The sequence below is a fragment of the Somniosus microcephalus genome, chromosome 3 (genome assembly GCF_052327205.1).
Source record: "Somniosus microcephalus isolate GS21.2 chromosome 3, FLI_Smic_1.0, whole genome shotgun sequence".
Lineage (NCBI taxonomy): Eukaryota > Metazoa > Chordata > Chondrichthyes > Squaliformes > Somniosidae > Somniosus > Somniosus microcephalus.
This window is the reverse complement of record NC_140989.1, coordinates 372,707,497-372,731,713: the sequence shown is the minus strand read 5'-3', so window position 1 is coordinate 372,731,713 and position 24,217 is coordinate 372,707,497. Positions and strand designations below refer to the sequence as shown.

Here is a 24,217-nt window from a genome sequence, read left to right as displayed (position 1 = left end):
TTTCTGGGAGTGTGTTACCTGTCTGTAACATGTGTCTGGGAGAGTGTTACCTGTCTGTAACATGTGTCTGGGAGTGTGTTACCTGTCTGTAACATGTGTCTGGGAGTGTGTTACCTGTCTGTAACATGTTTCTGGGAGTGTGTTACCTGTCTGTAACATGTGTCTGGGAGAGTGTTACCTGTCTGTAACATGTGTCTGGGAGTGTGTTACCTGTCTGTAACATATGTCTGGGAGAGTGTTACCTGTCTGTAACATGTGTCTGGGAGAGTGTTACCTGTCTGTAACATGTGTCTGGGAGTGTGTTACCTGTCTGTAACATGTGTCTGGGAGAGTGTTACCTGTCTGTAACATGTGTCTGGGAGTGTGTTACCTGTCTGTAACATGTGTCTGAGAGTGTGTTACCTGTCTGTAACATGTGTCTGGGAGAGTGTTACCTGTCTGTAACATGTGTCTGAGAGTGTGTTACCTGTCTGTAATATGTTTCTGGGAGTGTGTTACCTGTCTGTAACATGTGTCTGGGAGAGTGTTACCTGTCTGTAACATGTGTCTGGGAGTGTGTTACCTGTCTGTAACATGTGTCTGGGAGTGTGTTACCTGTCTGTAACATGTTTCTGGGAGTGTGTTACCTGTCTGTAACATGTGTCTGGGAGAGTGTTACCTGTCTGTAACATGTGTCTGGGAGTGTGTTACCTGTCTGTAACATATGTCTGGGAGAGTGTTACCTGTCTGTAACATGTGTCTGGGAGAGTGTTACCTGTCTGTAACATGTGTCTGGGAGTGTGTTACCTGTCTGTAACATGTGTCTGGGAGAGTGTTACCTGTCTGTAACATGTGTCTGGGAGTGTGTTACCTGTCTGTAACATGTGTCTGAGAGTGTGTTACCTGTCTGTAACATGTGTCTGGGAGAGTGTTACCTGTCTGTAACATGTGTCTGGGAGTGTGTTACCTGTCTGTAACATGTGTCTGGGAGTGTGTTACCTGTCTGTAACATGTGTCTGGGAGTGTGTTACCTGTCTGTAACATGTGTCTGGGAGAGTGTTACCTGTCTGTAACATGTGTCTGGGAGTGTGTTACCTGTCTGTAACATGTGTCTGGGAGTGTGTTACCTGTCTGTAACATGTGTCTGGGAGTGTGTTACCTGTCTGTAACATGTGTCTGGGAGTGTGTTACCTGTCTGTAACATGTGTCTGGGAGTGTGTTACCTGTCTGTAACATGTGTCTGGGAGTGTGTTACCTGTCTGTAACATGTGTCTGGGAGTGTGTTACCTGTCTGTAACATGTGTCTGGGAGTGTGTTACCTGTCTGTAACATGTGTCTGGGAGTGTGTTACCTGTCTGTAACATGTGTCTGGGAGTGTGTTACCTGTCTGTAACATGTGTCTGGGAGTGTGTTACCTGTCTGTAACATGTGTCTGGGAGTGTGTTACCTGTCTGTAACATTGTTGTGTATTTTGAATGTGTATACCGTAGTGGTGATTTGCAATGCACTATGGGAAATGTAGTGCATTGAGTGAAGAAGCACATTGTAAATAAAATGGCCTTCAACTAAACTCTCCACCCCGGAGTCCTTCTTAATTGTTATATAGGTAAGGGTATAAAACCCCTTGAGACACAACAAAACTGGCGATGAGGACGACGGACTTGCGCATCACTTTGCACTGGAATCGTCGATGTTTAAAGTAGGAAGTTCCTGCCTTTTCTTAATGGCGCGCCCGCAGTTTAGTGCTGATGCAATCGCCGCGTAAAGGTGGCGGTTCGTGTGTTACACAAATAAGAAGGGGGAGAGTAACGATACAGTGAAACGAAGTGGAGGAAAAGGACTGTAAAAATAAAAAAAGAGGAAAAAGGACTGTAGAGATAAAAAAAGATAACAAAATGGCTATGCTAACCGGAGCGTTTGGACCATTTGATGAAACGGCGGAGCAATGGAGTGCTTATACAGAGCGTTTTGGATTTTTCATGACTGCAAATGGCATTAAAGATGACGTGAAAGTGGTGACGTTCCTCAGTGTGATCGAAGCAAAAACATTTGGCTTGTTACGGAGTTTGATGCACCCAGATAAGCCCAGCGCTAAGACATATGATCAGATTGTGGAAGTTTTGGAAAACATTTCGCACCCAAGCCGCTGCTGATTGCCGAGAGGTTCAGGTTTCACAAACGAAACCAAGGGGAGGGTGAGTCCATAGCCGAATATGTTGCAGTGCTAAAGAAGCTAACTGAGCATTGTGAGTTTGGTGAAACTCTAAATGACACTGTCCATGATAGGTTTGTGTGTGGATTAAGATGTGAAGCAACACAGAAATGCTTGCTCACGACTGACAAACTGACGCTTAAATCAGCAGTGGAGCTCGCTGTGTCTATGGAGTTAGCAGCTAAAGATGCACAGCTGTTGGGGGCTGCAACAAGAGTGCACAGGGTAGCAGCTACACCGGATAAGCATGCAAGGGGCGCCAGAGAATGTTACAGATGTGGAAGGTCAGGTTATCAGCCATCTGACTGCTGGTGTAAAGACCTGACCTGTCGGAAATGTGAAAAGAAAGGACACATTGAACGTGTGTGTAAAGGGCAAAGCAAACAATCCTACACAGAGACACACAAAAACAAACAAGGAAACACATCCAACTGGTGTTCTTAAAAGAAAAACCTACACATGGTGAAACAAGAACAGGAAGACAGTGACACAGACTCTGATGGGGAGCTGAAGCTCCATGTGTTAACGGTGAATGGAGGCTCATCAGGCTATGGAGTCACTCCACTACTAGAGGGACTACCGGTCAAAATGGAGCTGGATATGGGGGCCGCTGTCTCCTTGATTTCAGAGAAGCTATTCAAAGAAAAACTGAACCACCTATCACTGACGCCGGCCAAGCTCATCTTAAAGACCTACACTGGGGAAACAGTCCCAATGCTGGGTAAGACAGAGGTCAAGGTGGAGCTTAATGGACAAACCGTGATGCTGCCAGTTTACGTGGTCAAGGGTAACTATCCATCCCTGATGGGCAGGCCATGGTTGGAGAAAATTCATCTGGATTGGAAAAAAGTGAATGCGGTGTCAGTCGAAGAGGCGGGGCTAGTGGCAGTGTTGACAAAGCATGCGGCTGTCTTTGACGGAGAATTGGGGAGTATGAAGGAGATTACGGTCAAACTCAAGGTGAAGCCTGACAGCCAGCCATGATTCCTGAAGGCCAGGAACGTTCCCTATGACCTCAGACCAAAGGTGGAGGCTGACCTGGAGCGTCTGGTCAAGATAGGGGTCCTGGTGCCGGTTTCACACAGTGAGTGGGCCACGCCCGTGGTACCAGTGATGAAGAGTGACAGCGCGGTTCGCTTATGTGGAGATTTCAAAGTAACAGTGAATCCTGTGCTCTCAGCTGAACAGTACCCCCTCCCCATCATTGAAGATCTTTTCGCGGGTCTAGCAGGTGGTCAGAAGTTTAGCAAGATTGATCTATGCCAAGCCAACTTGCAGATGCATGTAGAAGAGGACTCACAGAAGTACCTCACCATCACCACCCACAACGGCCTCTACAGGTACTGCCACCTACCCTTTGGTATAACGTCAGCGCTAGCATTGTTTCAGCGGGCTATGGACCAGATCTTAAGTGGCATTCCAGGGGTACAATGTTATCTCGACGATATCCTTGTCACAGGAAAGGACGACAACGAGCATCTACAGAACCTGACGAAGACACTGGGAAGACTTGAAGAATATGGCTTACGCGTTCGCAAGGACAAATGCAAATTTTTCAAGCCATCAGTGGAGTACCTAGGCCATGTCATCGACGCGGACGGCCTACACACAGCACCGTCGAAAGTGAAAGCCATTGCCGACACTCCTGCACCTACAAATGTCGGCCAGCTGCGGTCATTCTTAGGTCTCCTGAACTATTACGGAAAGTTTATTCCACAGCTGGCATCACTGTTGAAGCCATTACATGAGTTGCTGTGTCAGGGCAAGGCCTGGGCGTGGACGAAGGAGTGCGAAGCTGCATTCGAGAAAGCCAAAGCAGCTTTGACTGACCCCAGGGTGTTGACGCACTTTGACCCGTCGTTGCAGATTCTGCTGGCCTGTGACGCGTCGCCTTATGGCGTCGGCGCGGTCGTGTCCCACATCTTTCCCTCAGGCGAAGAGAAGCCGATTGCATTCACGTCAAGGTCCCTGAGCAAGGCAGAGGTGAAATACCCGCAGATCGAAAAAGAGGCTTTGGGCATCATCTTTGGAATCAAAAAGTTCCATCACTACTTGTTCGGAAGGAAATTCACCTTGCTGACGGATCATCGTCCTCTGACATCGATCTTTGGTCCACACACAGGAATACCCTCCCTGGCAGCGTGCAGGATGCAGCGCTGGGCGCTGATGTTAAGCGCTCACAATTACAACATCAAATACCGGAGGTCAGCAGCACATGGCAATGCAGACGGATTGTCAAGACTTCTGCTGCCTGTGCCCTCTGAAGGCTGTGAGCAGAAGATTTTCTACTTTGACATGGTGAGCAATGCCCCTGTCACGGCCCGGCAGGTCAAGAAAGAGACCAGAGTGGACCCTACGCTATCCAAGGTGCTGGATCGGGTGATGCGAGGAGACAGATCACGGGTGTCAGACGCACCACCTGAGCTCCTACCTTACCTGTCAAGAGGGAAGGAGTTGTCTGTCATGTCAGGATGCCTCCTTTGGGGCATGCGAGTGATCATACCACCAAAGCTGCGGAAACATGTCCTCAACGAGCTGCACTCAGGACATTGTGGTATTGTCCGGATGAAGGAGCTGGCACAAAGCTACTTCTGGTGGCCTGGTCTGGATCATGAAATTGAAGTTGAAGCGAAATCATGCCCATCATGCGAGACAACCAGGGATACGCCAAGAGCAGTGCCACTGCATCCATGGGAATGGCCGGCGACATCGTGGCAACGGATCCATCTGGACTTCGCGGGACCAGTGGAAGGAGCGATGTTCCTGGTCGCGGTGGACTCCCATTCCTGGGACTAGGGACAGGATCACTGGCAAGGCTTGTAAGCTAAGCAGAGCCAGGCCTGGTTAGTACCTGGAGGGGTGACCATTAGGGAAGACCAGGTGCAGAAGGTCACGGAAGGAGCCCCGGGAGGGGCGGCTGGTGAGCAGGCCCGGGCGTTGGGCTGAAGACTGTCGGACAGGAGGAATGGTGGAAATGGAATGGCGGCGCGCACAGACGCAGCGGCTTTGCTTCTCCCAGGACGGTGCTATTTACGTTTAATGTTAATGTTATTTGTACTGGACTCATGGGAGCTTGCAAGATCACATTTCGTTGTTCATGTACTTGTGCATCGTACAATGACAATAAAGTTGAATTATTATTATTATTATTATTCCAAATGGCCGGAGGTTGCAGTAATGTCCACTACCACTACGGAGAAAACCATCGAGACTCTGAGAGAGATGTTCGGGCGATTTGGTCTGCCGGAGCAGATCGTAACCGACAATGGAACACAGTTCACATCCCAGGAGATGGAGGAGTTCCTCAAGTGCAATGGAAACCAGCATATGTTCTCCACGCCTTATCATCCATCCACGAATGGATTGGCGGAGAGATTTGTCAGAATGCTGAAACGCGCATTGAAAGCGGCAAGAAGTGATGCTCCTCTAAAGCAGCGCCTGAATGCTTTCTTGCTGAAATACCAAAACACGCCTCATGCTACGACTGGAGCATCTCCTGCTTACCTACTCATGGGAAGGCAGCTACGGACACGCCTTGACCTGCTGAGGCCAACGTCCACAGAAGCAGTGGTGCACGCCAATCAGCAAGATCAAGTCAGCAGACGAGCTCAGAGGTCCAAAGAACGACACTTTGTGGTGGGGGGCAAAGTCCTCGCGCGTAACTACACCACCCCGGAGCGGTGGGTCCCGGCTACGGTCATTCAAAAGACAGGCCCCGTTTCATACCGAGTCCGCACCGGAGACGACCGAACATGGAGACGGCATGTAGACCTGTTACTGCCAAGACAGTCGCCACAGGTAACCCAAGAAACAGAGGATCAAGGACCTGCTGGGGGCTCCAGCAGGGACTGGTCGTCCGACCCTGAGACGGTGGTACCATCCACTCTTGTGCCATCGAGGGAGGAAGCCACGCCTGCAGGGTCACGGGAGAGCCAGCCAGAGCCTGCTCCTGAGACTAGGCGTTACCCCCAAAGAGAAAGGCAGCCTCCAGAGCGCCTTAGTTACAGTTAGTGCTAACCTGTGTGCATGGGGCAGAATAATCCCCAGGGTTAGCGGAATGTAGAGGCAGTCTACCCTCTCTTCCAAAGTTATAGTCATTTTCAGTTATCCTGTTTTGTGGACATTCTATTTTAAGGGGGAGGAAATATGTTGTGTATTTTGAATGTGTATTAGAATTGTCCCACATGGGATACCGTAGTGGTGATTTGCAGTGCACTATGGGAAATGTAGTGCATTGAGTGAAGAAGCACATTGTAAATAAAATGGCCGTTAACTAAACTCTCCACCCCGGAGCCCTTCTTAATTGTTATATAGGTAAGGGTATAAAACCCCTTGAGACACAACAAACATGTGTCTGGGAGTGTGTTACCAGTCTGTAACATGTGTCTGGGAGTATGTTACCTGTCTGTAACATGTCTCTGGGAGTGTGTTACCTGTCTGTAACATGTGTCTGGGAGTATGTTACCTGTCTGTAACATGTCTCTGGGAGTGTGTTACCTGTCTGTAACTTGTGTCTTTCCCCACAGCCCTGCAAATTTTCCCTTTTCCAGTATTTTTCCAATTCACTTTTGAAAGTTACTATTGAATCTGCTTCCACCGCCCTTTCAGGCAGCGCATTCCAGATCACAACAACTCGCTGTAAAAACATTCTCCTCATCTCCCCTCTGGTTCTTTTGCCAATTCCCTTCACTCTGTGTCCTCTGCTTACCGACCCTCCTGCCACTGGAAACAGTTTCTCCTTATTTACTCGATCAAACCCCTCCTGATTTTGAACACCTCGATTCAATCTCTTTTTAACCTTCTCTGCTCTCAGCAGGAAAGTCCCAGCTTCTCCAGTCTCTCCACATAACTGAAGTCCTTCATCCCTGGTTTAATTCAAAGACCGAATGGATGAGCTACAGAATTTGTTCATCCCAGTTTGGCATAAAAATAAAACAAAAACGGTGGCTCAACCGTGGCTAACAAGGGAAATTAGGGATAGCATAAGATCCAAGGAGAGGACATATAAATTGGCTAGAAAAAGCAATAATCCTGAGGATTGGGAGCAGTTTAGGAGTCAACAAAGGAGGACAAAGGGATTAATTAAGAAAGGGAAAATAGAATATGAGAGTAAGGGAACATAAAAACTGACTGTAAAAGCTTTTATAGATATGTGAAGAGAAAAAGATTGGTGAAGTCAAGCGTAGGTCCCTTACAGTCAGAATCAGGGGAATTTATAATGGGAAACAAGGAAATGGCAGTCCAACTAAATTCATACTTTGGTTCTGTCTTCACAAAGGAGGACATAAATAACCTCCCAGAGATGCCGGGGAACATAGGGTCTGATGAAAGGGAGGAACTGAAAGAAATCAGCATTTGAAGGGAAATGGTATTAGGAAAATTAATGGGACAGAAGGCCGATAAATCCCCAGGGCCTGATGGTCTACATCCCAGGGTACTTAAGGAAGTGGCCCTAGAGATAGTAGATGCATTGCTGGTCATCTTCCAGAACTCGATAGACTCTGGAACGGTACCCATGGATTGGAGGGTAGCTAATGTTACCCCACTATTCAAAAAAGGTGGTAGAGAAAAAGTGGGGAATTATAGACCGGTAAGCCTGACATTGGTAGAGGGGAAAATGCTAGAGTCTATTATAAAAGATGTAATAGCAGAGCACTTGGAAAGCAGTAACAGGATCGGACAAAGTCAACATGGATTTACAAAAGGTAAATCATGCTTGACTAATCTACTGGAATTTTTTGAGGATGTAACTGGTAAAATAGATACGGGAGAATCAGTGGATGTGGTGTATTTGGACTTTCAGAAGGCTTTCGATAAGGTCCCACATAAGAGATTAGCGTGCAAAATTAAGGCACATGGGATTGGGGGCAAGGTATTGACTTGGATAGAGAACTGGTTGGCGGACAGAAAGCAAAGAGTTGGAATAAATGGGTCGTTTTCCGAGTGGCAGGCAGTGACTAGTGGGGTACCGCAAGGATCGGTCCTAGGACCCCAGCTGTTCACAATATATATTCATGATCTGGACGAGGGAATTGGATGTAATATCTCCAAATTTGCAGACGACACAAAGCTGGGTGGGAGGGTAAGCTGTGAGGAGGATGTCGTGAAACTTCAGTACGATTTGGACAGGTTGGGTGATTGGGCAGAAACATGGCAAATGCACTATAATGTGGATAAATGTGAGGTTATCCACTTTGGTGGCAAAAACAGGAAGGCAGATTATTATTTGAATGGCAATAGATTGGGAGAAGGGGAAGTGCAAAGAGACCTGGGTGTTATTGTGCACCAGTCGCTGAAGGTAAGCATGCAGGTGCAGCAGGCGTTTAAGAAGGCAAATGTTATGTTGGCCTTCGTAGCAAGAGGGTTCAAGTACAGAAACAAGGATGTCTTGCTACAGTTGTACAGGGCCTTGGTGAGACTGCACCTTGAGTATTGTGTGCAGTTTGGTCACCTTACCTGAGGAAGGACGTTCTTGCCATGGAGGGAGTGCAGCGAAGATTCACCAGGCTGATACCTGGGATGGCAGGAATGACGTATGAGGAGAGATTGGGTCGATTGGGCTTATACTCACTGGAGTTTAGAAGATTGAGAGGGGATCTCATCGAAACCTATAAAATTCTGTCAGGTCTGGACAGACTAGATGCAGGAAGGATGTTTCGGATGGCCGGGGAGTCCAGAACCAGGGGTCATAGTCTAAGGATAAGGGGTAAACCATTTAGGACTGAAATGAGGAGGAATTTCTTCACCCAGAGAGTGGTGAACCTGTGGAATTCTCTGCCACAGAGGGCGGTGGAGGCCAGTTCATTAAATATATTCAAGAAAGTGTTGGATATATTTCTTGAGGCTAAAGGGATCTGGGGAGAAGGCAGGGACAGGGTACTGAATTTGGGTGATCAGCCATGATCTCATTGAATGGCGGAGCAGGCTCGAGGGGCCGAATGGCCTACTCCTGCTCCTATCTTCTATGTTTCTATGAAAGTGGGGTGGGAGGTTTCAGGAAAGAGTAAATTTAAAAGCAACGAGAGAAATGTCAAGGCTCTAGGGCAGAGTAGAGTTTGGGGTAAAAATAAGCAGAGTGGGTCGGAAAGGGACCGAGAGAGTAACAAAGGTCATAGGGCATCAGTGACTAAGGTGACATCAGGGAAAAAGAGAAATAAGTCAAAGCTAAAGGCACGATATCTGACTGCACGAAGCATTCGCAACAAAATAGATGAATTAATAGCTCAGATAGCAATTAACAGGTTTGATCTAATAGCCATAACGGAGACGTGGTTACAAGTGGCCAAAGTTGGGAAATAAATATTCTAGGAGACTTAACTTTTAGAAGAGATAGGCAAAAAGGAAAAGGAGGAGGGGTAGCCCTGATAATAAACGATGGGATAAAGACAGTAAAGAGAAAGGATCTTAGCTCCGAAAATCAAGAAGTAGAATCAGTTTGGGTGGAACTAAGAAACAGCAAGGGGCAGAAAACATTGGTGGGAGTTGTTTATAGGCCCCCAAATCGTAGTTGTAATATCGGGCAGAGAATAAATCAGGAAATTAGAGGTGCATAATACAAGGGTAATACAGTGATCTTGGGGGACAAATTTGCAGTAATAATGTGGAGGATGAATTCATGGAATGTCTGCAAGATAGTTTTTTAGATCAGTATGTTGAGGAACCAACTAGGGAACAGGCTATTTTAGATCTAGTATTGTGCAATGAGAAAAGGTTAATGAATAACCTTGTAGTAAAGGGGCCTTTAGGGAAGAGTGACTATAATAGCATATTCAAATTTTATATCGAGTTTGAAAGTGATTTAGTTTAATCCGAAACTAGGGTCTTAAATCTAAACAAAGCAAACTAGGTAGGTATGAGGGGCGAGTTGGCTAAGGTAGATTGGGAGACGACATTAACAGATATGACGGTAGACGAGCAATGGCTAGCATTTAAAGAATTAATACATCATTTACAACAAATATACTTTCCTTTAAGGCACAAAAACCCCACAGGAAAAGTGGTCCAACCGTAGCTAACAAGAGAAGTTAAAGTTAGTATTAGATCAAAGGAAGAGGCTTATAATGTTGTCAAAAAGAATAGTAAGTGTGAGGATTGGGAGGATTTTAGAATTCAGCAAAGGAGGACCAAGAAATTGATAAAACATAGAAACATAGAAGATAGGAGCAGGAGTAGGCCATTCGGCCCCTCGAGCCTGCTCTGCCATTCAATGATGTCATGGCTGATCATCCAAATTCAGTACCCTGTCCCTGCCTTCTCTCCATATCCCTTAATCTCTTTAGCCTTAAGAAATATATCCAACTCCTTCTTGAAAATATTTAATGAATTGGCCTCAACTGCCTTCTGTGGCAGAGAATTCCACAGGTTCACCACTCTCTGGGTGAAGAAATTCCTCCTCATCTCAGTCCTAAATGGCTTACCCCTTATCCTTAGACTGTGACCCCTGGTTCTGGACTCCCCCGCCATCGGTAATATCCTTCCAGCATCTAGTCTGTCCAGTCCTGTTAGAATTTTATAAGTTTCAATGAGATCCCCTCTCATTCTGATGAACTCCAGCGAATATAAGCCCAATCGACCCAATCTCTCCTCATACGTCATTCCTGCCATCCCAGGTATCAGTCTGGTGAATCTTCGCTGAACTCTTTCCATGGCAAGAATATCCTTCCTCAGATAAGGCGACCAAAACTGCACACAATACTCAAGGTGTGGTCTCACCAAGGCCCTGTACAACTGCAGCAAGACATCTTTGCTCCTGTACTCGAATCCTCTCGCTATGAAGGCCAACATACCATTTGCCTTCTTAACCGCCTGCTGCACCTGCATGCTTACCTTCAGCGACTGGTGCACAAGGACATCCAGGTCTCGTTGCACTTCCCCTTCTCCCAATGTATTGCCATTCAGATAATAATCTGCCTTCCTGTTTTTGCCACCAAAGTGGGTAACCTCACATTTATCCACATTATACTGCATCTGCCATGCATCTGCCCAATCACCCAACCTGTCCAAATCATACTGGAGTTTCACTGCATCCTCCTCACAGCCCACCCAGCTTTGTGTCGACTGCAAACTTGGAGATATTACATCTAGTTCCCTCGTCTAGATCATTAATATATATTGTGAATAGCTGGGGTCGTAGCACCAATCCCTGCGGTACCCCACTGGTCACTGCCTGCCACTCGGAAAAAGAAAGGGAAAATAGAATATGAGAGTAACTAGCGAGAGACATAAAAACAGACTGTAAAAGCTTTTATAGGTATGTAAAAAGGAAAAGATTAGCGAAATTAAATGTGGGTCCATTACAGGCTGAGACAGGAGAAATTATAACAGGGAGTAAGGAAGTGGCTGAGAAATTAAACAAATACTTTGGGCTAGATTTTCGGGGAGCCGTCAGGCGGGGTTTCAGGTGTGTGAGGGGGGGAAAATCCAGGATTCGGGGGGTCCCGACACCATCCCGCCCAAAACCCCGCCCCACGTAAGTTTCAGGGGCGGCGGGTACCCGCCCAGCACTGGGACCTGCCGAAACCAGGCGGGAAGGGATTAGTGCCAGTTAACTGCCTGTTAACAGGTAGTTAACAGGCAGTTTTTAGCATAATCCCTATTTTAAGGGGTTTCGTGTTGGTTTCCCGACGGCTCCAAACCACGCCAGGTTGGAGCGGCGGGCTGTCGGGTTGAAGGAGTTGGAGGGGTCGCGATGTCAGCGCTCAGGTGAGTGATGGGTGCATGAGTGAAAAGGTAAGTGTGTTTGGTGTGTCTAAAGTGTGTAAAGAACCTTTACTTACCTGTACTTACCTTAACAGCCTTTCTTTCTGTAGCCGTCGGGAGCACATCAGTCAGCCGGAACTTAAAGCTGAACGGCTGCGATCTGTCAAAAGTGACAGCCTTCAGCTTTGAGTGCTGCTGAGAGTTCTAACTGAGTCTGTGCAGAAGGACTCATGTTAGAAATCAGAGTGTCAGTGTTTGACAGATGAAATTTCAGTCTGTGCCGTCACCTGTTGCTGGGTGGCCCTTAATTGGCCTGCTGGGCGGGCTCAACAAGGTCAATCAAGGGAAAATCGAGTGGATTGGCCAGACGTCGAAGTAGGCGGGTCAAAAACCCGAAAAGGGAAGTCCCGCCTTCTTCCCGACAGGTTCGCCAAAATCTACCCCTTTGTGTCTGTCTTCACGGAAGAAGAAGCAAAAAGCTTCCCGAAAATAGTGGCGAACCAAGGGTCGAGCGAGAATAAGGAACTGATAGTAATTAGTAAAAAAAAAGTACTGGAGAAATTAATAGGACTGAAAGCTGCTAAATCCGCTGGACCTGTTGGCCTACATCCTAGGGTTTTGAAAAAGGTGGCTATAGAGATAGTGGATGCATTGGTTGTCATTTTCCAAAATTCCACAGATTCTAGAACAGTTCCTGCGGATTGGAAGGTAGTAAATGTAACCCCACTATTTAAGAAAGGAGGGAGTGAGAAAATGGGGAATTACAGATCAGTTAGCCTGACATCAGTAGTAGGGAAATTGCTAGAATCTATTATTAAGGATGTGGTAACAGGGCAGTTAGAAAATAATAATAGGATTGGGCAGAGTCAGCACGGATTCATGAAGAAAGAAAGACTTGCATTTATATAGCGCCTTTCGCGACCACCAGACGTCTCAAAGCACTTTTCAGCCAATGAAGTACTTTAGAAGTGGAGTCATTGTTGTAATGTTGGAAATCGTGTTTGACGAATCTGTTAGAGTTTTTTGAGGTTGTAACTAGCAGAATAGATAAGGGGGGAACCAGTGGATGTGGTGTATTTGGATTTTCAGAAGGCATTCGACAAGTTACCACACAAGAGGTTATTAAACAAAATTAGGGCTCATGGGATTGGGGGTAATATACTAGCATGGATTGAGGATTGGTTAATGGACAGAAAACAGAGAGTAGGAATAAACGGGTTATTTTCGGGTTGGCAGGCTGTAACTAGTGGGGTACCGCAAGGATCAGTGCTTGGGCCTCAGCTATTCACAATCTACATCAATGATTTGGATGAAGGGACCAAATGTGATACAAAGCTGGGTGGGAATGTAAGTTGAGGAGGATGCAAGGAGGCTTCAAGGGGATATAGACAGGCTAAGTGAGTGGGCAAGAACATGGTAAATGGAATATAATGTGGAGAAATGTGAAGTTATCTACTTTGGTAGGAAAAATAGAAAAGCAGAGTATTTTTTAAACAGTGAGAGATTGGGAAATGTTGGTGTTCAGAGGGATCTGGGTGTCCTTGTACACGAATCACTGAAAGTTAACATGCAGGTACAGCAAGCTATTAGGAAAGCAAATGGTATGTTGGCATTTATTACAAGAGGATTTGAGTATAATAGTAAAGACGTCGTAGAAAGTAAATTGGAAGGACAGAGGAATCAAGGGCTAGATAGTAGTCAACAAGGAGGTTTGCCTGTACTAAATGGTATATACTTCAATGCAAGGAGTATAGCGAACAAGGCAGATGAGCTGAGGACACAGGTAGATACTTGGGACTATGATATTATAGCTATTACAGAGACGTGGCTGAAAGAGGGGCAGGTATGGCAGCTCAACATTCCTGGTTACAGGATTTTCAGATGGGATAGAGAGGGAGGTAAAAAGGGAGGAGGGGGGTTCGCGGTATTGATTAAAGAAACTATTATAGCTGTGAGGAGGGATGATATGTTGGAGGGATCATCAAACGAGGCCATATGGGTCGAATTGAACAACAAAAAAGGGGCGATCACACTGCTGGGAGTGTACTACAGACCCCCAAACAGTGAGAGGGAGATAGAAGAACAAATATGTAGACAAATTTCTGAGCAGTGCAAAAACTATAGGGCAGTAATAGTAGGGGATTTCAACTAACCCAATATTAATTGGGATAAAAGTAGTGTGAAGGGTATCGAGGGTGTGGAATTCCTAAAATGTATCCAGGAGAACTTTTTTAGCCAGTATGTAGCAAGCCCAACAAGGGAGGGGGCGGTTCTAGACTTAGTTTTAGGGAATGAAGCTGGGCAGGTAGAAGGCGTATTGGTGCTAGTGACCATAATTCTGTTAGATTTAAGATAGTTATGGAAAAGGACAAGGATAGACCAGGAATAAAAATTCTAAATTGGGGAAAAGCAAATTTTGCTAAGCTCCGGGGAATTAGCCATAGTGGACTGGAAACAGCTACTTGAAGGTAAATCAGTGTCAGAGCAGTGGGAGGCATTCAAGGAGGAGATCCGGAGGGTTCAGACCAAGTATGTGTCCTTAAAGAAAAAAGATGGGACCAACAAATCTAGAGCCCCTGGATGTCTAGAGACATACAGGGTAGGATAAAGAAAAAAAGGGAGGCGTATGACAGATACCGAGGGCTAAATACTCCAGAATCATTAGAGGAGTACAGAAAGTGCAGGGGTGCAATTAAAAAGGATATTAGGAAAGCAAAGAGAGAGCATGAAAAATTCTTGGCAAGTAAAATCAAGGAAAACCCAAAGATGTTTTACAAATATATTAAGAGTAAGAGGATAACTAAAGAAAGGGTAGGGCCTATTAGAGATCATGAGGGTAATCTGTATGTGGAGGCGAGAGATATTGGTAGGGTTCTTAATGGATACTTTGCGTCTGTTTTCACAAAGGAGAGGGGCGAAGCAGACATTGCTATCAGTGGGGAGGAGTGTGAAATATTAAATTAAATAAACATAGTGAGAGAGGAAGTATTAAGGGGTTTAGCAGCTTTAAAAGTGGATAAATCCCCAGGCCCAGATGAAATGTATCCCAGGCTGTTAAGCGAAGCAAAAGAGGAAATAGCAGAGGCCCTGACCATCATTTTCCAATTCTCTCTGGCTTCAGGTATGGTGCCGGAGGTCTGGAGGACTGCTAATGTGGTACGCTTGTTTAAAAAGGGAGAAAAGGATAGGCCGAGTAATTATGGCCAGTCAGCCTAACCTCGGTAGTGGGAAAATTATTGGAAAGAATTCTGAAGGACAGGATAAATCTTCATTTAGAAAGACACGGATTAATCAAGGATGGTCAGCACGGATTTGTTAAGGGAAGGTCGTGTCTGACAAACTTGATTGAATTTTTTGAGGAGGTAACAAGAAGGGTAGATGAGGGTAGTGCGTTTGATGTAGTGTATATGGACTTTAGCAAGGCTTTTGATAAGGTTCCACATGGCAGACTGGTCATGAAGTTAAAAGCCCATGGGATCCAGGGCAAAGTGTCAAGTTGGATTCAAAACTGGCTCGGAGACAGGAAGCAGAGGGTAATGGTTGATGGGTGTTTTTGTGACTGGAAGGCTGTTTCCAGTGGGGTTCCGGAGGGCTCAGTACTGGGTCCCTTGCTTTTTGTGGTATACATCAATGATCAAGACTTGAATATAGGGGGTGTGATTAAGAAGTTTGCAGATGATACTAAAATCGGCTGTGTGGTTGATACTGAAGAAGGAAGCTGTAGACTGCAGGAAGATATCAATAAATTGGTCAGGTGGGCAGAACAGTGGCAAATGGAATTCAATCCGGAGAAGTGTGAGGTAATGCATTTGGGGAGGGCTAACAAGGAAAGGGAATACACATTAAATGGTAGGACACTGAGTAGTGTAGAGGAACAAAGGGACCTTGGAGTGCAGGTCCACAGATCCCTGAAGGTAGCAGGCCAGGTAGATAAGGTGGTTAAGAAGGCATATGGAATGCTTGCCTTTATTAGCCGTGGCATAGAATACAAGAGCAGGGGGTTTATGCTTGAACTGTATAAAACACTAGTTAGGCCTCAGCTAGAGTACTGCATGCAGTTCTGGTCACCACATTACAGGAAAGATGTGATTGCACTAGAGAGGGTACAGAGGAGATTTACAAGGATGTTGCTGGGAGTAGAGAATCTTAGCTATGAGGAAAGACTGGATAGGCTGGGTCTGTTTTCCTTGGAACAGAGGAGGCTGAGGGGAGACCTTATTGAGGTGTATAAAATTATGAGGGGCATAGATAAAGTGGATAGAAAGGACCTATTTCCCTTAGCAGAGGGGTCAAAAACCAGGGGGCACAGATTTAAAGTAATTGGTGGAAGGTTTAGAGGGGATTTGAGGGGAAATTTCTTCACCCAGAGGGTTGTGGGGGTCTGGAACTCACTGCCTGAAAGGGTGGTAGAGGCAGGAACCCGAACCACATTTAAAAAGTACTTGGATGTGCACTTGGGATGCTGTAACCTGCAGGGCTACGGACCAAGAGCTGGGAAGTGGGACTAGGCTGGATAGCTCTTTGTTGGCCGGCGTGGACACGATGGGCTGAAATGGCCTCCTTCCGTGCTGTAACTTTCTATGATTCTCTGATTCCATGTACTGCAGTTATATAGGGCCCTGGTGAGACCACACCTGGAGTATTGTGGACAGTTTTGGTCTCCTTACCTAAGGAAGGATATACTTGCCATAGAGGGAGTGCATCAAAGGTTCACCAGACTGATTCCTGGGATGAGGGGATTGTCCTATGAGGAGAGATTGAGTAGACTGGGCCTATATTCTCTAGAGTTTAGAAGAATGAGAGGTGATCTCATTGAAAAATACAAAATTCTTACAGGGTTTGATAGGATAGATGCAGGGAGGATGTTTCCCCTGGCTGGGGAGTCTAGAACCAGGGGTCACAGTCTCAGAATAAGGGGTCGGCCATTTAGGACTGAGATGAGGAGAAATTTCTTCACTCAGAGGGTGGTGAACCTGTGGAATTCTCTACCCCAGAGGACTGTGGAGGCTCAGCCGTTGAGTATATTCAAGACAGAGATCGATAGATTTTTGAATATTAAGGGAATCAAAGGACATGGGGATAGTGCAGGAAAGTGGAGATGAGGTAGAAGATCAGCCATGATCTCATTAAATGGCGGAGCAGGCTCGAGGGGCCAAATGGCCGACTCCTGCTCCTATTTCTTATGTTCTTAGTAAATCTCCTCTGCACCCTCTCCAAGGCCTTGACATCCTTCCTAAAGTGCGGTGCCCAGAATTGGACACAATACTCCAGCTGGGGCCTAACCAGTGTTTTATATAAAGGTTTAGTGTAAACTCCTCAGAACCCAATGTGCTTTTGCTTGCCACCTGTTCCCACCTTCATTGCATCCAGCGCCAATCGTAAATTTGCCTTCTCCTGCCTGTCAGCAGTTTGCTTCACCAGCTCCTGTAAAACGACAGAATGGTTTGTTTAGAGACTGATTGAGATGATTGCCCCATATAACATCTCACACGGGCTGGATCAGCCCTGATATTCTCTCCCCAGAGAATAGTGGACCTGTGGAGCAGTCTGCTGGCTCGTGTGGTGGAATCCGATTCGCTGAATCCCTTCGAGCTAGAGCTAGGCCTGTTTCTGGCTGGGGCGGAAATCACCTCGGACAAGTGGGAGTTTCCTGGGAACGTCAACAGGACTAGAGTGATGTCCTGGACTAATCTCGATCACCTATGGGGGGGGTTGGAGAGGAATTTTACAAATTTTCTTCACCCCCTAATTGGCCCTGGGGTTCAATTTGTTTTCCCGCCTCTCCCAGGAGCGAGGGTGGGGTGATAGGTTGGGGAGGTGGGCAGTAGTTGTATCGCGATGGACAGGGGTACACGGGGGATGGAGCAAACCATTACTGTTCAACAACTGCGAGCACTTCAAGCTTCTAATCACCTCTTAGAAAGGAAAAACTTGCATTTCTGTAGCGCCTTTCACCACCTCAGGACGTCCCAAAGTGCTTCACAGCCAATGAAGCACTTTGTGAAGTGTAGTCCCTGTTGTAATGTGGGAAACGTGGCAGCCAATTAGCGCACAGCAAGCTCCCACAAACAGCAATGTGATAATGACCAGATTATCTGTTTTAATGATGTTTTTTGAGGGATAAATATTGACCAGGACACCGGGGAGAACTCCCCCTGCTCTTGCTCGAATAATGCCGTGCGATATTTTACGTCCACCTGAAAGGGCAGGCGGGGCCTCGGTTTAACGTCTCATCCGAAAGACGGCACCTCCGGCAGTGCCGCACTCACTCAGCACTGTACTGGGAGTGTCAGCCTATGTGTTCAAGAGGGATTTAACCCCTCGACCTTCTGACTCAGAGTCGAGAGAACATCCCAATGAGCCATGGCTCGCGCTACCTGCTGTGAGGTTACAGATAGTACTAAGCACTGATTGCAGTTGCAATAAGGTGAGTTGCACAGAGCCTTGTGTAGTTTGGTCAATAGTGATCAACAATGTTAATCAGCAGCGTACAGTAATAGAACGACCCTTTTATACCGGCCATCGCGTATCGCGGGAAAATCCCATTCACATGAACCCGTCCACTAAAACCGGCAGGGATGGGGTTTATAATTAGTTTTAAAACAGTTCTGTGCACCCGTGGAAATGGAGTGAAAGAGTCACCTGAAGGAGGAGGTGATACTTGAGGACTCTCTGCATTGGCACCACCAGAAGGTCTCTCAACGTGAACTTCCCATTGTTGGCTCTCTTCGAACATTCCTAAACAGCAACAACAACTTGCAATAACATAGCGCCTTTAACATAGCAAAACATCCCAAGGCACTTCACAGGAGCGTAAATCAGACAAAATTTGACACCGAGCCACATAAGGAGATATTAGGACAGGTGACCAAAGGCTGCGTCAAAGAGGTCGATTTTAAGGAGCATCTTAAAGGAAGAGAGAGAGGCGGAGAGGTTCAGGAAGGGAATTCCAGAGCTTGGGGCCCAGGCAGCTGAAGGCACGGCCGCCAATGGTGGAGCGATTAAAATTGGGGGATGTACAAGAGGCCAGAATTGGAGGAGCGCAGAGATTTTGTGTTGGGGGGGGGGGGGGTTGTGGGGCTGGAGGAGGTTACAGAGATAGGGAGGGGTGAGGCCATGGAGGGGTTTGAAAAAAAGGACGAGAATTTTTAAATTGAATCGTTGCCGGACCGGGAGCCAATGTGGGTCAGCGAGCACAGGGGTGATGGGTGAACGGGACTTGGTGTGAGTTAGGACACGGGTCAGCGAGCACAGGGGTGATGGGTGAACGGGACTTGGTGTGAGTTAGGACACGGGTCAGCGAGCACAGGGGTGAGGGGTGAACGGGACTGGGTGTGAGTTAGGACATGGGGCAGTGAGCACAGGGGGTGATGGGTGAACGGGATTGGGTGCGAGTTAGGACACGGGGCAGTGAGCACAGGGGGTGATGGGTGAACGGGACTTGGTGTGAGTTAGGACACGGGGCAGTGAGCACAGGGGTGATGGGTGAACGGGACTGGGTGTGAGTGAGGACATGGGGCAGTGAGCACAGGGGGTGATGGGTGAACGGGACAGGGTGTGAGTTAGGACACGGGGCAGTGAGCACAGGGGTGATGGGTGAACGGGACTGGGTGTGAGTTAGGACACGGGGCAGTGAGCACAGGGGTGATGGGTGAACGGGACTGGGTGTGAGTTAGGACACGGGGCAGTGAGCACAGGGAGTGATGGGTGAACGGGACTGGGTGTGAGTTAGGACACGGGGCAGTGAGCACAGGGGGCGATGGGTGAACGGGACTGGGTGTGAGTTAGGACACGGGGCAGTGAGCACAGCGGGTGATGGGTGAACGGGACTGGGTGTGAGTTAGGACACGGGGCAGTGAGCACAGGGGGCGATGGGTGAACGGGACTGGGTGTGAGTTAGGACACGGGGCAGTGAGCACAGCGGGTGATGGGTGAACAGGACTCGGTGTGAGTTAGGACACGGGGCAGTGAGCACAGGGGGTGATGGGTGAACGGGACTGGGTGTGAGTTAGGACACGGGCAGTGAGCACAGGGGGTGATGGGTGAACGGGACTGGGTGTGCGTTAGGAAACGGGGCAGTGAGCACAGGGGGTGAACGGGACTGAGTGTGAGTTAGGACACGGGGCAGTGAGCACAGAGGGTGATGTGTGAACGGGACTGGGTGTGAGTTAGGGCACGGGGCAGTGAGCACAGGGGGTGATGGGTGAACGGGACTGGGTGTGCGTTAGGAAACGGGGCAGTGAGCACAGGGGGTGAGGGGTGAACGGGACTGGGTGTGAGTTAGGACACGGGGCAGTGAGCACAGGGGGTGAGGGGTGAACGGGACTGGGTGTGAGTTAGGACACGGGGCAGTGAGCACAGGGGGTGAGGGGTGAACGGGACTGGGTGTGAGTTAGGACACGGGGCAGTGAGCACAGGGAGTGATGGGTGAACGGGACTGGGTGTGAGTTAGGACACGGGGCAGTGAGCGCAGGGGGCGATGGGTGAACGGGACTCGGTGTGAGTTAGGACACGGGGCAGTGAGCACAGGGGGTGATGGGTGAACGGGACTTGGTGTGAGTTAGGACACGGGGCAGTGAGCACAGGGGGTGATGGGTGAACGGGACTGGGTGTGAGTTGGGACACGGGGCAGTGAGCACAGGGGGTGATGAGTGAACGGGACTGGGTGTGAGTTAGGACACGGGGCAGTGAGCACAGGGGGTGAGGGGTGAACGGGACTGGGTGTGAGTTGGGACACGGGGCAGTGAGCACAGGGGGTGATGGGTGAACGGGACTGGGTGTGAGTTAGGACACGGGGCAGTGAGCACAGGGGGTGATGGGTGAACAGGACCCGGTGTGAGTTAGGACACGGGGCAGTGAGCACAGGGGGTGATGGGTGAACGGGACTGGGTGTGAGTTAGGACACGGGGCAGTGAGCACAGGGGATGAGGGGTGAACGGGACTGGGTGTGAGTTAGGACACGGGGCAGTGAGCACAGGGGGTGATGGGTGAACGGGACTGGGTGTGAGTTAGGACACGGGGCAGTGAGCACAGGGGGTAATGTGTGAACGGGACTGGGTGTGAGTTAGGGCACGGGGCAGTGAGCACAGGGGTGATGGGTGAACGGGACTGGGTGTGCGTTAGGACACGAGGCAGTGAGCACAGGGGGTGAGGGGTGAACGGGACTGGGTGTGAGTTAGGACACGGGGCAGTGAGCACAGGGGGTGATGGGTGAACGGGACTGGGTGTGAGTTAGGACACGGGGCAGTGAGCACAGGGGGTGAGGGGTGAACAGGACTGGGTGTGAGTTAGGACACGGGGCAGTGAGCACAGGGGGTGAGGGGTGAACGGGGCTGGGTGTGAGTTAGGACACGGGGCAGTGAGCACAGGGGGTGAGGGGTGAACGGGACTGGGTGTGAGTTAGGACACGGGGCAGCTGAGTTTTGGATGAGCTGAAGTTTACAGAGGGTGGAACATAGGAACAGGAGGAGCCTGTTCCACTATTCAGGGAGCTCATGGCTGATCTGCGATCTAACTCCATATACCTGCCTTCGGCTGATATCCCTTAATACCTTTGGTTGACAAAAATCTATCAATCTCAGATTTAAAATTAACAATTGATCCAGCATCAACTGATTTATTTGTGGAAGAGAGGCTAAAGAGTTGGTGCAGGAGGGAGGGCTTTAGTTTCCTGGATCACTGGGCCTGCTTCTGGGGAAGGTGGGACTTGTCCAAGTCGGATGGGTTGCACCTGAACCAGAGCGGGACAAATATCCTTGCGGGGAGGTTTGCTAGCACTGTTCGGGAGGCTTTAAACTAAAATGGCAGGGGGTTGGGAACCGAAGCAGGGAGACAGAGGAAAGGGAAACAGGGATAAAAGCAAAAGATAGGAAGGAGAAAAACAAAAGTGGCAGTCAGAGAAATCAACGGTTTAAATCAAACGTGGCCACAGTAAATAATAATTCTAATAGGTCTAAGAGCGTTAAAAAAACAAGCCTGAAGGCTTTGTGTCTTCATGCGAGGAGCATTTGTAATAAGGTGGACAAATTGGTTGTGCAAATAGAGGTAAACGAATATGATTTGGTTGGGATTACGGAAACGTGGCTCAAAGATGGCCAAGACTGGGAACTCAACATCCAGGGGTATTCGATATTCAGGAAAGATAGGCAAAAAGGAAAGGGAGGTGGGGTAGCTTTACTGGTTAAAGAAGGGATTAATACAATTGTCATGAAGGATATTAGCTCTGATGATGTGGAATCTGTATGGGTAGAATTGAGAAATACTAAGGGGAAAAAAATATTAGTGGGAGTGGTATATAGACCTCCCAACAGTAAGGCGGAGGTTGGGGATGGCATTAAAAGGGAAATTAAAGGAGCGTGCAATAAGGGCACAGCAGTCATCATGGGTGACTTTAATCTACATATAGATTGGGCCAACCAAATTAGTAACAACACTGTGGAGGAGGAATTCCTGGAGTGTGTACGGGATGGTTTCCTGGACCAATATGTCGAGGAACCAACCAGAGATCAGGCCATCTTAGACTGGGTATTATGTAACGAGAAAGGATTAATTAGCAATCTTGTTGTACGAGGCCCCTTGGGTCTGAGCGATCATAATATGATCGAATTCTTCATTAAGATGGAGAATGAAGCAGTTGACTCAGAGACTAGGGTCCTCAATTTAAATAAAGGAAACTATGATGGTCTGAGGAGCGAGTTGGGTAGGATTGATTGGGGAATGGCACTCAAAGGGTTGACGGTGGATAGGCAATGGCAAACATTCAAAGACCAAATGGATGAACTGCAGAATTTGTTCACCCCAGTTTGGCATAAAAATAAAACAAAAAAGGTGACTCAACCGTGGCTAACAAGGGAAATTAGGGATAGCATAAGATCCAAGGAGACGACATATAAATTGGCCAGAAAAAGCAATAATCCTGAGGATTGGGAGCAGTTTAGGATTCAACAAAGGAGGACAAAGGGATTAATTAAGAAAGGGAAAATAGAATATGAGAGTAAGGGAACATAAAAACTGACTGTAAAAGCTTTTATAGATATGTGAAGAGAAAAAGATTGGTGAAGTCAAGCGTAGGTCCCTTACAGTCAGAATCAGGGGAATTTATAATGGGAAACAAAGAAATGGCAGTCCAACTAAATTCATACTTTGGTTCTGTATTCACAAAGGAGGACACAAATAACCTCCCAGAGATGCCGGGGAACATAGGGCCTGATGAAAGGGAGGAACTGAAAGAAATCAGTATTTGTAGGGAAATGGTGTTAGGAAAATTGATGGGACTGAAGGCCGATAAATCCCCAGGGCCTGATAATCTACATCCCAGGGTACTTAAGGAAGTGGCCCTAGAAATAGTAGATGCATTACTGGTCATCTTCCAGAACTCGATAGACTCTGGAACAGTACCCATGGATTGGAGGGTAGCTAATGTTACCCCACTATTCAAAAAAGGTGGTAGAGAAAAAGCGGGGAATTATAGACCGGTAAGCCTGACATCGGTAGTGGGGAAAATGCTAGAATCTATTATAAAAGATGTAATAGCAGAGCACTTGGTAAGCAGTGACAGGATCGGACAAAGTCAACATGGATTTACAAAAGGTAAATCATGCTTGACTAATCTACTGGAATTTTTTGAGGATGTAACTGGTAAAATAGATAAGGGAGAACCAGTGGATGTGGTGTATTTGGACTTTCAGAAGGCTTTCGATAAGGTCCCGCATAAGAGATTAGCGTGCAAAATTAAGGCACATGGGATTGGGGGCAAGGTATTGACTTGGATAGAGAACTGGTTGGTGGACAGAAAGCAAAGAGTTGGAATAAACGGGTCATTTTCTGAGTGGCAGGCAGTGACTAGTGGGGTACCGCAAGGATCGGTCCTAGGACCCCAGCTGTTCACAATATATATTAATGATCTGGACGAGGGAATTGGATGTAATATCTCCAAATTTGCAGACGACACAAAGCTGGGTGGGAGGGTAAGCTGTGAGGAGAATGTCGTGAAACTCCAGTACGATTTGGACAGGTTGGGTGATTGGGCAGAAACATGGCAAATGCACTATAATGTGGATAAATGTGAGGTTATCCACTTTGGTGGCAAAAACAGGAAGGCAGATTATTATTTGAATGGCAATAGATTGGGAGAAGGGGAAGTGCAAAGAGACCTGGGTGTTCTTGTGCACCAGTCGCTGAAGGTAAGCATGCAGGTGCAGCAGGCGGTTAAGAAGGCAAATGGTACTTTGGCCTTTGTAGCAAGAAGTTTCGAGTACAGGAACAAGGATGTCTTGCTACAGTTGTACAGGGCACTGGTGAGACCGCACCTTGAGTATTGTGTGCAGT

The 24,217-nt window shown here is 47.6% G+C and overlaps 1 protein-coding gene across 4 annotated transcripts in view; it reads right to left on the bottom strand.

The window, feature by feature from the left end:
- The window catches only part of LOC147122438 (guanine nucleotide exchange factor VAV3-like), a 307,623-nt gene that overhangs the window by 118,204 nt on the left and 165,202 nt on the right, over positions 1 to 24,217 (bottom strand). For all 4 annotated transcript variants that reach the window (XR_015077746.1, XM_085983597.1, XM_085983596.1 and 1 more), the window contains exons 10-11: positions 18,533 to 18,628; positions 17,246 to 17,314 (exon numbers count right to left, since the gene is read on the bottom strand). Coding sequence is in view for 3 of the 4 variants with exons in the window: in XM_085983597.1 (XP_085839723.1) it covers positions 17,246 to 17,314; positions 18,533 to 18,628 (165 nt within the window). In the remaining variant the exon portion in view is untranslated. The remainder of the gene's footprint in view (positions 1 to 17,245; positions 17,315 to 18,532; positions 18,629 to 24,217) is intronic.